Genomic DNA, 12,771 nt, shown 5'->3' on the forward strand with positions numbered 1-12,771 from the left:
AGAGGACACAGTCTGAATTTCGGAGAAGCGTCACCAGTCTGGGGAGTATAATTTTTTCCTGACATCCCTGGATCCGTTAGTAAGGGGACAGTGGTCAAATCTATGAAGGTTTCATTAAAGACGATAGGACAAGTATATGACTGATAGATGTTTTAGTTTTGGGGGCTATTAAGGACTATTACTTAATTACCATTTTCAGCACAGGCCATCAATGAATGAATGATGGGGGTCCCAATACTTAGACCCATAATGCTAGGCCGTACTAAGAGGCATCTTTTTTTGTTTATGCATGCACACTGCCACACATATAGATGTGGCTGTATCTGGTATTGCAGCTGCGGCTAAAATGTTTTTTTGTCCTCTTTATTCTGATAATCACTTGTGATCCTAAGAACTGTCCATCAATTGCCCCTGATGTCCGCATTTATTATTATTATTATTATTATTAAGCTAAAGCTCTTGATGATTTAATAGCGCAGCCAACTACACATTTGCCGTGTTCATATTTAGTCACTCAACTATTTACATTGTTTTTGATGGTTTAGCTCTATATTCATGCATGTGTGAGTAGGTACCCACCATAGATTTTAGATATGGTATATACGCAGACCGTTACGTGCTAATTACATGAATGTATGTTTGTTTCAAAGGTCATGCTCAGGCTGTCATTTAAGGTTACAGCAAGGGCTCCACTATGACCACAGACGCTCTCGGCCTACTGCCCAGCAAAGTTGGCAGTGCCATCCTGTGGCTGGACAATGGGCATCATCATTACAGAAACCACTGGCTTATGTATGTTGAATGCATGGAATATCGATTTGCAGATAGTGTCTGTGGATTATAAAGCATACGCTGACACACATATGTAGCCTCCACTATCTGTGGTGCCAGTCTGTATTGCTCAGGAATACTTCTGCTTTTCTTTCAGTATAGCTCAATAAGACCACCATCTTTGTTGTTGAAAGGCTCAGAACATCTGCATCCAAAAGGAAACAGAAGGGTTAAAGGAATTTTGCCATGATTGAAATCTATTGCCTATTCATAGGATAGATGATAAATGTCTGATTGCTGGGACCCCACCAGTTACTGGAGTACCCCTACGATCATATCGATCATCTGTCTTGTGGACAGGTGATAAATGTCAACTGTGGGGCAACCCCTTTAATGTATTCAGTTCTCGCAGGACTGAAGGGAATCTCACAACCCTAGTTATGTATCCTTTCTATCCTTCCAAAACCCCCAATTCAGGTGTATCCCCCATTCTCCTCCACAAAAAAAGGAGATAGCTCCCCCTCATCCCTAACAGTAAAGTGGCAGTGCCTGTAGTGTGAATGCAAAAAAGGATGGGTTCCCCAGTCGGTGACTACCCTTCTCTGCACGTGGAGCTCCACCCACTTGTGACTGGCACATATCCAGCACTTGACTGATAAGGTGGGCACAACCCTTCAATCATCCATTGCAATGTTGCGGAAGAGGTAGGACATGGACTCTCCATTGTGGATCCGGCGGATCGCTTCTGACAGAATCAGACTGATGTCCACGGTTTTGATCTTTGAGCACTGTAGTTTCTGGACCTCATGGGGGACGGTGTTTGTCACCACAACCTTGGGAAACACAGAGTAGATAGTAAGTCTTAAAAGGTGAGGTTTATTGCATTTCACTCATAAAAAGGATCTTCACATGCTACAATATTAATGGTCTATTGGTAAGATTGGAGATCAAAATAAAATCCTGCCTTCCTGGAGGGGCAATGTCGCTCAAGAAAATCCCATCTATTACTAGGTACATTTTATAGTTGTGAAACCTATTATGACATCTTAGTCCTTTCCCTTTCATAAGACTAAGCTGTAGTATCAGACAAAGCGCTATTGCCCACCTTGGCCCTCAGACAGTTGACCGTCAAAGGGGAGGCAGATATAGATGGCCGATCCCAAGGATGTGCCATGCCCGAGAGACGCAATGGCCACTTCTTGCAGCCTGGTATAATAATTGACATACTGACCTCATCGATTAAGGAGTCTTCAATAAGGTTAGGAGCATCTGCAGACAAGATCCCATGAGTGGCCATCACAAAAATCTTGTACGCTCCACGTTCCTTAAGTATCTCGGCGGCAGCCACAAAGCTCTCTACTTCATCTATGATGTCATCCTGAAGTCATGGACGTAAAAAGGTTTAAGATCAGAAAGTTATCCGGAAATATGTGATGGCCAAGTATAGAAATTGGAAGGTATTCTTACCACTATGATGGCGATCCGTCCACCCACATCTCCGACCACGCTGATTGGAGGCTTCTCCTTGGCTATCATCACTTTATTGAGACAGGGAAGGAAACTGTTAATTAAAGCAACAAGACAATGAACATGCAAAAACCAGCCAATGAGAACAGAAATGTTAGAGGAAGTCTGCCATAGGCGCATGCTGAGCAGGAGTAGGACTGAGCAATAATCAGCATTCCTAGTGTGCCCGAATCCTACCAACTCTTGTAAGTCTATGTAGATACAAATAGCATTTGTAAGGGAAAATAGTGCTGGTGACCAATATAATTAAGCCACACAATATCAACTGGATTGCTGGGTAGAGAATCATAGAACTAAACAATGAGCCTCTGATATGTTTCTTTGTAAAACTCAGACCGGTATACGGTTTTCTCAAAAATAAGACCTACCCCAAAAATAAGCCCTAGGATGATTTTACAGGATTTTTGGAGTATGCTTGAAATAAGAGCCCTACTGCAAAAATAAGCCCTAGTTACATTGAGAACCGGTGGTGGGGTGGAGGGAAAACTGGGCTATTGCGCAGGGTTCCACTCTCATAGGGACCCCCATCATTTCTATTCCAAGATTAAGAATGTGACCACGATGTCAACAAAGGTTCTTTTACTGAGGGAGTCTAGAGGAATTGAAGAGGAGGCAGGCTGGTTGGCACCATATGTGTGCATATACATGTGTATGCACTTATGTATCTATGTATGTGCAGTGTGTGCTCATATACATGTGTATGTCAATTTGTGTGTGTATATACACTCACCGGCCACTTTATTAGGTACACCATGCTAGTAACGGGTTGGACCCCCTTTTGCCTTCAGAACTGCCTCAATTCTTCGTGGCATAGATTCAACAAGGTGCTGGAAGCATTCCTCAGAGATTTTGGTCCATATTGACATGATGGCATCACACAGTTGCCGCAGATTTGTCGGCTGCACATCCCAAAGATGCTCCATACAAGGCAGGATGGATCCATGCTTTCATGTTGTTTACGCCAAATTCTGACCCTACCATCCGAATGTCGCAGCAGAAATCGAGACTCATCAGACCAAGCAATGTTTTTCCAATCTTCTACTGTCCAATTTCGATGAGCTTGTACAAATTGTAGCCTCAGTTTCCTGTTCTTAGCTGAAAGGAGTGGTACCCGGTGTGGTCTTCTGCTGCTGTAGCCCATCTGCCTCAAAGTTCGACGCCCTGTGCGTTCAGAGATGCTCTTAGGCCTACCTTGGTTGTAACGGGTGGCGATTTGAGTCACTGTTGCCTTTCTATCAGCTCGAACCAGTCTGCCCATTCTCCTCTGACCTCTGGCATCAACAAGGCATTTCCGCCCACAGAACTGCCGCTCACTGGATTTTTTTTCTTTTTCGGACCATTCTCTGTAAACCCTAGAGATGGTTGTGCGTGAAAATCCCAGTAGATCAGCAGTTTCTGAAATACTCAGACCAGCCCTTCTGGCACCAACAACCATGCCACGTTCAAAGGCACTCAAATCACCTTTCTTCCCCATACTGATGCTCGGTTTGAACTGCAGGAGATTGTCTTGACCATGTCTACATGCCTAAATGCACTGAGTTGCCGCCATGTGATTGGCTGATTAGAAATTAAGTGTTAACAAGAAGTTGGACAGGTGTACCTAATAAAGTGGCCGGTGAGTGTGCATATGTAAGTGCAGTGTGTGTGATGACATGATTAATGTTGATTTTTGTTCAAGAATTAATGTGGATTGTTGTTCATGGGGAAAAAAAATAAGACGTCCCCTGGCTAGATCTGCATATCACTAGTCTAGCTGTTCTTAGTCAGTCGGCTCAGGGAAGCTGACCAGTCTGGATGTGTCTGGGAGTTGAAAAGAGAGATAGGCCACAATCTGTGAGAAGAGTCTGCACAAACCATGTGCAGAGAAAAGCAAATATCAGTGGTAGCTATGGACAATAGCCATTTTGTTTTACCGAGCTGTTGCTACATCAGCCATGTATGAGTAGCCAGGGTCTGCTCTGTTTAGTTAGCGATTTATGTTTATGAGTCTGCTTTGGTGCTGTGCAACCTGTGGAAAGCAATAAAACTGTACGTATTTTGATGAAAACTGCATTGTCTATGTGAATGCTACCTTAGGTCTAACGCATACCAGAAAGCGTGAAACCCTACTATATATACATACAGTGGCATGTAAAAGTTTGTGTGCAGTGTGCACCCATGGTCAAAATTACTCTGTTATTGTGAACAGTTAAGCAAGTTGTGGATTAAATTATCTCAAAAATGCCTAAAGTTAAAGATGACACATGTGTTTTGTATTTTGGGCAAAAAAAAATAATACTGTCTTTTTCCAGTTTAAAAATTACAAATAAGGAAACGGGCCAACGCAAAAGTTTGGGCATTTGAGATCTGGAGATTTGTGTGCTCAGATATCTTTTATCAAGGTTTTGGACCTTATTTAGACTGTTAGGGTTATGGCTTGTTCAGCATCATCATTAGGAAAGGCCATGTGATGCAAATTTCCCAGCTTTATAAAAACCAGGCCTCCTCTAACCTTGTACCAAAAAACAGCAGCCATGGTTCTTCTCAGAAGCTGCCTAGCACTCTGAAGATGAAAATGATGGAGGCCCACACAGCAGGGAGTAGGCTATAAAAAGATAGCAAAGTGTTTTCAAGTTGCCCTTTCCACAGTTCGAAATGTAATTAAGGAATGACAGTTACTAGGAACAGTGGAGGTCAAGATAAGGTCTGGAAGACCAAGATAAATTTCAGTGAGAGCTGCTTACAGGATTGCTAGGGAGCCAAATCAGAACCCTCGCTTGAATGCAAAAGACATTCAGAAAGATTTAGCAGACTCTGGAGTTGCGTCAGATGTATGCAAAAGATTGTCTAAACAAGTATGATACATCTTAAGGCCCCGTCTCACATAGCGAGATCGCTAGCGAGATCGCTGCTGAGTCACTAGTTTTGTGACGCAACAGCGACCTCAGTAGCGATCTCGCTATGTGTGACACGTACCAGCGACCAGGCCCCTGCTGCGAGATCGCTGGTCGTGTCGGAATGGCCTGGACCTTTTTTTGGTCGTTGAGGTCCCGCTGACATCGCTGAATCGGTGTGTGTGACACCGATCCAGCGATGTCTTCACTGGTAACCAGGGTAAACATCGGGTTACTAAGCGCAGGGCCGCGCTTAGTAACCCGATGTTTACCCTGGTTACCAGCGTAAATGTAAAAAAAACAAACAGTACATACTCGCCTTTCGGTGTCCAGGTCCCTTGCCGTCTGCTTCCTGCTCTCACTGACTGCCGGCCGTACAGTGAGAAGTGAGAGCACAGCAGTGACGTCACCGCTGCGCTCTGCTCTCACTGTACGGCCGGATCTCAGTCAGAGCAGGAAGCAGACGGCAAGGGACCTGACGGACATCAGATGGTGAGTATGTACTGTTTGTTTTTTTTGGTAACCAGGGTAAACATCGGGTTACTAAGCGCGGCCCTGCGCTTAGTAACCCGATGTTTACCCTGGTTACCCGGGTGCTGCAGGGGGACTTCGGCATCGTTGAAGACAGTTTCAACGATGCCGAAGTCGTTCCCCTGATCGTTGGTCGCTGGAGAGAGCTGTCTGTGTGACAGCTCCCCAGCGACCACACAGCGACTTACCAACGATCACGGCCAGGTCGTATCGCTGGTCGTGATCGTTGGTAAATCGCTTAGTGAGACGGGGCCTTTAGAAACAAGTCTTGTGGAGCGATGAGGTTAAAATAAAACTCTTTGACCACAATGATCAAAGGTATGTGTGGAGAAAAAAGGGCACAGAATTTCCGTAAAAGAACATCTCGCCAACCATTAAGCATGGGGGTGGATCAATCATGCTTTGGGGTTGTGTTGCAGCCAATGGCACGGGAACATTTCATGTGTAGAGGGAAGAATGGATTCAATGAAATTTCCACAAATTCTTGATGCAAACATAACACCATCTGTAAAAAAGCAGAAGGTGAAAAGAGGATGGCTTCTACAAATGGATAATGATCCTAAACACAGGTCAAAATCCACAATAGACTACCTCAAAAGGCAAAAGCTGAAGGTTTTACAATGGCCCTCACAGTCTCCTGATCTGAACATCATTCAAAACCTGTGGCTAGAGCTTAAAATAGCAGTACATGCAAGATGACCCAAAAAGCTCACAGAACTGGAAGAATTTTCCAACAAAGAATGGATGAAAATTCCTTGAAGAAGAATTGAAAGACTTTTGTCTGGCTACAAAAAGCATTTGCAAGCTGTGATACTTTCAAAAGCGCCCCGCTATTAGGTGCTAACCATGCAGGGTGCCCAAACTTTTGCATTGGCCCATTCACCTTTTTGTAATTTTTAAAATGGAAAATATTAAAAAAAATATATAAATGATCCAATTATAAAATAAGAAGAATTGGATTGTCCGAATGGAGAAAAATAAACAACAAAAAACAGGACCAGCCATCTGTTCTTTTTACATTCAGACTATATGCTTTTTCCTTTTTAAACATTGAACCGTTCGCTTCTTCATTTTGGGGGCCTTTAATCATTTGGACTGTCTAATTCTTTTTTGAATTCTTGCATTGCAGTGCAAAAAAAAAAAAAGAGAAATCAATGTGATTGATGTCCATCTTTGGTCAGGCCAGCACTGCCATAGCCTGGCACTATAATAGGCTTTTTAGCAGCTCAGTATTTGACACGCTGATGACTTATATTAGTGTGAGAGGTGGGTTAGAGCACACAGTGAGAAATGAAGCACGGCAAGTCCCACACAGAACAGGCACCCAGCATACACACAGCAAAAGGTTTTCCATACTTGGCAGTTCAATGCCTGGATACAGGGGCTGCCGTTTGCCTAATATCAAAAGCACAGGAAGCAAGTAAGCAATGGCTGCACAAAGACATAGGGTAAGGTAACCCCTGCGGAAAGGAGCAATTATAGTAAATCTGTCCATCAATGAGGAAAAGCCATTAACACCTTATATTATACACTTTAAGTAAGCTTTTATATCAATGTTTAGTACAAAATGTCCATGTCAAGAATCAACAATGACTAACTACAAGTACACTTTCAGGATTCTAAAGAAAGACCAGAAGTGATCAGCATTTTCATAGCAAATTTTAAGGAATCCTATACTACCCTGTCCATCGCAGGACTTTTGTCTTTCTAATGGAAACTAATTAACAATATTCTAAAGAGTAATGTAAGGAGAAAATAGGGCACTCACCACTGTGCGTTAAAATAAGCTTTGTCTGCGGTATCAAACAGATTCCTCTGAGGAAGCGTGACTAACATGCGAAACGGCTGTCTGCCACAATGTCTCCACAATCTCTGCTTGGAACCGCAAATTAAGCTTATTTAAAGTGTATGAAGAAAAGAGTAATTGGAATAAAATCAATATCTGGTGTCATCGCCGTTTGCCTTTAAAGCAGCATCAATTCTCTCTGATAGTATTGCATGATGAATTAGGATCTCCTTGCATTTCTCACCATTGAGGACATCATTAATCCTGACTAAATCCCCAAATCCATTTGCAATTACGCAGCCACAAATTTGTAAGAATCCTCTCTCATGCTTCAGTGTTCCCTGCAAATACTCATTATTGTACCACTTGCTAGCCCTTCGGCAAACTAACTGCCTTCAGTTCACATATTGACTCATCAGTCAAGAGCACCTGCTGCCAAATTTCTCCACCCCAGTTCCGATTGGATCATGCATAGTTGAATAACTTGGCCTTGTTTCCATGTAGAAAGTATGGCTTGTTGCCACAATTCTTCCATGAAGATCACTTATGCCCAGAATGTTCCTAACAGTAAATTAGTGCACCTGGGTCTGATTGGTTCCTGCCAGTTCTGAGCTGATGGCACTGCTGGACATCTTATTTTTTTTTTAAGGAAAGTAAACAAAGTGTTTTTCATCTGCTGCACTAGGTTTCCTTGGCCAACCACTGCATATGTAGTCCTCAAGGTTTCCAATTTCTTGTTGTACTTAATGCAGAGAAAAACAGGTAGATACTTATCCATCATGCAATGCCATCATGGAGGCTCCAAATCCATTCTGTAGCATGACCACAACCTCAAACATACAGCCAATATCAGTACGAAATATCTTCAGCATAAAATGGAACAAGAAGTCTTGATATGGGCCTCAAAGAGACCTGATCTCAACATCATCGAGTCTATTTGAAATGACAAGAAGAGAGCGAAGAATTTGTACAAGGGACGTCCACAGAAGATCTGGGGTTAGTTCTCGAAGATGTCTGGAACAACCTTTCTATTGAGTTCCTTCAAAACCTGTGTACAAGTGTACCTAGAAGAACTGATGAAGGCAAAAGGTAGTCCACCAAATATTGCTTCAATCTAGATATGTTTGTTCATTCAGTTTGCATTTTGTTAATTGATAAAAAATAAACTATTACTACTACTTCTTATGAAATCTTTGCAGCATATTTTTTCCGCACCTGCCTAAAACTGTTGCACAGTAGTGTATATGGCAGCTCAAATGTATTGTATGGCAAACCCCAGTCCACCAAAAAGAGAGCTTCTGTGTGAGGGGGGATGCCCTCTATAATGGTCCAGACGCAAGAATACAACATATGCTCAGAGGTTGTCCCAATGGCACCAACCTTTAATAGAGAAAGACCCCTCTACGACTGAATGTAGGACTCCATTAGTGCAATATACTAGGAAGCCAATTTTGAAAATGCTCCGCTTAGTATGACGTAATAGTATATCGGCGAGGAAAGTGTTAAAGGATGTCCCTATAACAAAAGCAGTAATGCGAATGTGACCAATCTCGAACCATCCTGGCGTACTCTTACATTTGCTGCCAGCTCCGGCTCTTCTCACCGCTCTTCTTAGAGAGCAGACACGATTAACTTCTAGGAAGTCACCAAGCCACATTCCACTTCTGTGTCAAAAGACATTCCACTGCCTCATTTACAGATCTCCTCACATTCATTCTCCATCTCCACCACCCTGACCCCGGCCTTCACTCATCCCTCCCCTTCTCAAGAAGACTTATCACTTTCTGTACTTGCCCTACTATATTTAGCATGCTATGAATAGGAGCTATCTAACAATGCCTGTGGCAAGGAACGTTCCCTTCTTCAATCAGAAATAAGGCCAGATCTTAATATAAAAGTCTTAAGATGGCGTGGCGATACCGCTATCTCCCTCTTACTACTTAGAAATATTGCTTCATTGCCATCATTAATGTGCCATTCTTATATTCTTTACCCCAGTTTTAGGCGACTTTATACATGTGCCTTATATACAGTACTTTGGGCTATTAGACCACTGCAAATCAATGATCTCCATTCGTTTGTCATAACATGTATGCACAATATTGATAATTATTGCTAGATTTGTTTCCAAATAAAACTTCATTCAACCATAATGGCTTGTGCACACAGCACTTGTCCAATTTTTGTCTATTGTTTTGACAGATAGCACCCATCCCCATGTTATTCTATGGGGCCGTGCACATGTCCAATTTTTTTTCCCTCTGAGACAGTCCAAAGGAAAAAAAATGTAGCATGCCCAATCACACTCGGCCATTCATATCAATGGGTCTGTGGGAAGAAAAAAAAATTTAAAAAAATAAATCGGACAGCACTCGGATGACATGACAGCCAACCATTTAATGTCCATAAGGATGGTGACAAGACTTCCCTATACGTCAAAATTGGGGGAAAGGTTGGGAATGTTGGATTTTAACATAAAAGATTCTTTGTTCTTAAAATAAATCTGTCACCAGATTTTTGCCATCTGAGAGCAGGATAATGTAGGGGCAGAGACCCTGATTCCAGCGATGTGTCACTTACTGGGTTGCTTGCTGCAGTTTTGATAAAATCACATTTTTATCTGGGGCAGGTGTACCAGTTCTCTGAATGCTCACAACACTGATGCCAACAATGGGGGTGGGGTTATAAATAGCTCATGAATATGGAGGACTACTTGGCAGCAGGTTTACTAGTTTTCTATTGATAAAATCACTATTATATCAGCAAAAGATTATCAAAACAACAGCAAACAGCCTAGTAAGTTATATATCAATGGAATCAGTGTCTCTGTCTCTACATTATTGTGCTCTCAGATTAGGTGGCAAAAACCTGGTAACAGATTCCCTTTAAAGAAGGCAAGCCACCACCCGAGGTGTTTGGTAGTAGTTTACGCCCCACTCCCTTTTGAGAATACATGCACACTCGGCTGATTGGGGTGTGCATTTGTATGGGTGGAGTGAGAAAAAAAAGCTGTCAGATGAACGAGTGACACCTAAAGTGTATGGCTAACTGTACCCCACAGACAACCCGTCTAAGAGTCTTTTTTTTAAGCAATGACCAAAAGAATGAATGTCTGTAGGACATGTAACTAAACCCTTCCATTTTTGCATATCTGGATGCCACTTGGTCAGTAACAGAATACAAAATCTAGATTTTCTGTAAATGCAAATACTGAATTTTTTGGCAAGGTAATAAGATATTGATTATTAGAGATCAATTAGAACTCTCCCTATAATGTCAGCATTCAGAAAGTGACCCATGGGGGATGGGAATACAGGAATTGGCTGAAGCCGTAACTTAATAAGACTTTAAATCACCATAAATCATACAACACCATTATAGGAAGTGAGATAGAAACACTTACAGGGGATCTCCAGCCCAGGGTGCACTGTAGTGTTCTTCACAGTGGGCGGAGAGTGCCGTCCATCTGCCATGTCATGTTCTGAACATTGTGGTTCTCCATGGATGACGGCAAGTCCCAGACGCAGACGCTCGGCATAGGACTGTGCCCTTAGTAGATGGCACAAGATGGTCAGAATGTGGAAAAAGACTTAGAAAGCAGGAAATAATAGCAACGCCCCCCTTGTGATCTAAATCAAGCACTGGCCTACACGTTTGGTGGCAGTGCAGGATTATTACCTTACAGGGGTGTTCTGGGGAAAAGAAAATGGTTTACAAGCAGTAGTTGTCATATCAATAATCTTTGTAATTTGGCTTTAATAGAAAATACCAATTCATTTTGCCATTTCTGTCTGAACCCAAAGGACTCTATGTTCTTGACATGGAGGGAAATATATTCTATGACCAAGTGACTTGGTGTCCTTTGGTTTCTGCCTTCCCTAGAAGGAAAGTATTTCATAATCTTGTTTCGCCCCTCACTAGCTTCATCACAAGCTCATGTAACATCAGGGTTTTTCATCTATCCTGGTAGTTAATTCATACCTATGAAAGTTGTAGAACGCTGCAGTCTCATTATTGCATGAGAATATATTGCAATAATGTAGGGGGTGATGCCTCCCCACCTTGATCAGTGCTGTATATGCCTGCATAGAATATAATCATGGAAGCTTACGTGGAGGACTGCACACATGCCCTTATCATGCAGATCACTTTTCACAAGCAACAGAGATTCAATCCCCGCAATCACCAGACTTTCTAATATTGGAGCTAGCTTGCTTTTACCTCTTTGCAGCATCTGGGGACTTTGCAACTATGACTGCATTTCTGTAATCTTGAACCTGAAAAGTAAGGAATCATACAGATGACAGTGACAGAGTACCTGACCATTGTGAAGGTAACTGGAGGAAAGACCTGAATGTGGGGTATGTCTACTGCTCACCTCCTCTTGTATATACTGTAGCAGGAAAGGGGATGCTCGGAGGTTGTCCACTGGAAAGTTGAAGAAACCCTGGATTTCTTTTTGATGCAAGTCCATTGTAATGATGTGTGTCAGTCCTTGAGGGACAAATGATAGACTATAGTAAGACACAATGGAATGTTAAAGCCCCCTCATACACCTTAGGTTAATGTTGGCTGAAGCCACTGATAACAAGTGGGCTAACAGGCTAATGTATGGCAGGCCGAACAATTGATTGTCAAGAAAGCTATAGACTGGACATTTCCATCTTTGGATTGCTGATCCTTTTGTTCTCGCTGAGATAAGCTGCCACCAGACATGACTGAAAGGGTCTCTCTCCCCCTCTGCTCTTCCAATAAGACTACATGTAGGGCAAGGTAGGTAACATATGAGGCAACTAATCTACAATGCTTATCGTCACAAAATACAATGTCCTGATTGTCCGAGTATACAGTAAATACCTAAACAAGTTAGGCTAGGTTCCCACTTATACGGACTTTCCACTGGAATCCTCGAAAAACTGTACTCCAGCAGGAACTCCATGTACTTCAATGCAGCCAATGGAGTCACTATGCGCCCCCCTATATCTAGACAGGAATTCTGTTTTTCATACATGCAAAAATAGAAAAGACATGGGGGCTTTGTTGGGATTCCAGATGGAAACCCCCACGTGATGCTCGGCGGAGAGCACTGTATTAGTGTGAACCTAGCCTTATAGCTTAGGGATTTAATGTGTATCTGGACAGTCAGGGAATTGTATTCTTTGATTGAATGTTTATTAATTATTGCCTCCACATTTCATGGCTAGACACACAGATAGAAAATATACAAAATATTTGTATAAACCATTTTGTATTTAGTTGAATGTACAAAAAAAATAAGAGAGT

General features: G+C 42.3%; 1 protein-coding gene across 3 annotated transcripts in view; it reads right to left on the reverse strand.

The window, feature by feature from the left end:
* Window positions 1–229: 229 nt before the first annotated feature.
* Window positions 230–12,771, reverse strand: part of PRPSAP1 (phosphoribosyl pyrophosphate synthetase associated protein 1) — a 30,516-nt gene continuing 17,974 nt past the window's right edge. For all 3 annotated transcript variants that reach the window (XM_077251812.1, XM_077251814.1, XM_077251813.1), the window contains exons 6-11: window positions 11,867–11,982; window positions 11,710–11,765; window positions 10,892–11,037; window positions 2,239–2,309; window positions 2,003–2,149; window positions 230–1,604 (exon numbers count right to left, since the gene is read on the reverse strand). In XM_077251812.1, the coding sequence (XP_077107927.1) occupies window positions 1,446–1,604; window positions 2,003–2,149; window positions 2,239–2,309; window positions 10,892–11,037; window positions 11,710–11,765; window positions 11,867–11,982 (695 nt within the window). In that variant the 3' untranslated portion in view covers window positions 230–1,445. The remainder of the gene's footprint in view (window positions 1,605–2,002; window positions 2,150–2,238; window positions 2,310–10,891; window positions 11,038–11,709; window positions 11,766–11,866; window positions 11,983–12,771) is intronic.

The sequence above is a fragment of the Ranitomeya variabilis genome, chromosome 4, assembly GCF_051348905.1.
Source record: "Ranitomeya variabilis isolate aRanVar5 chromosome 4, aRanVar5.hap1, whole genome shotgun sequence".
Taxonomy (NCBI): Eukaryota; Metazoa; Chordata; class Amphibia; order Anura; family Dendrobatidae; genus Ranitomeya; species Ranitomeya variabilis.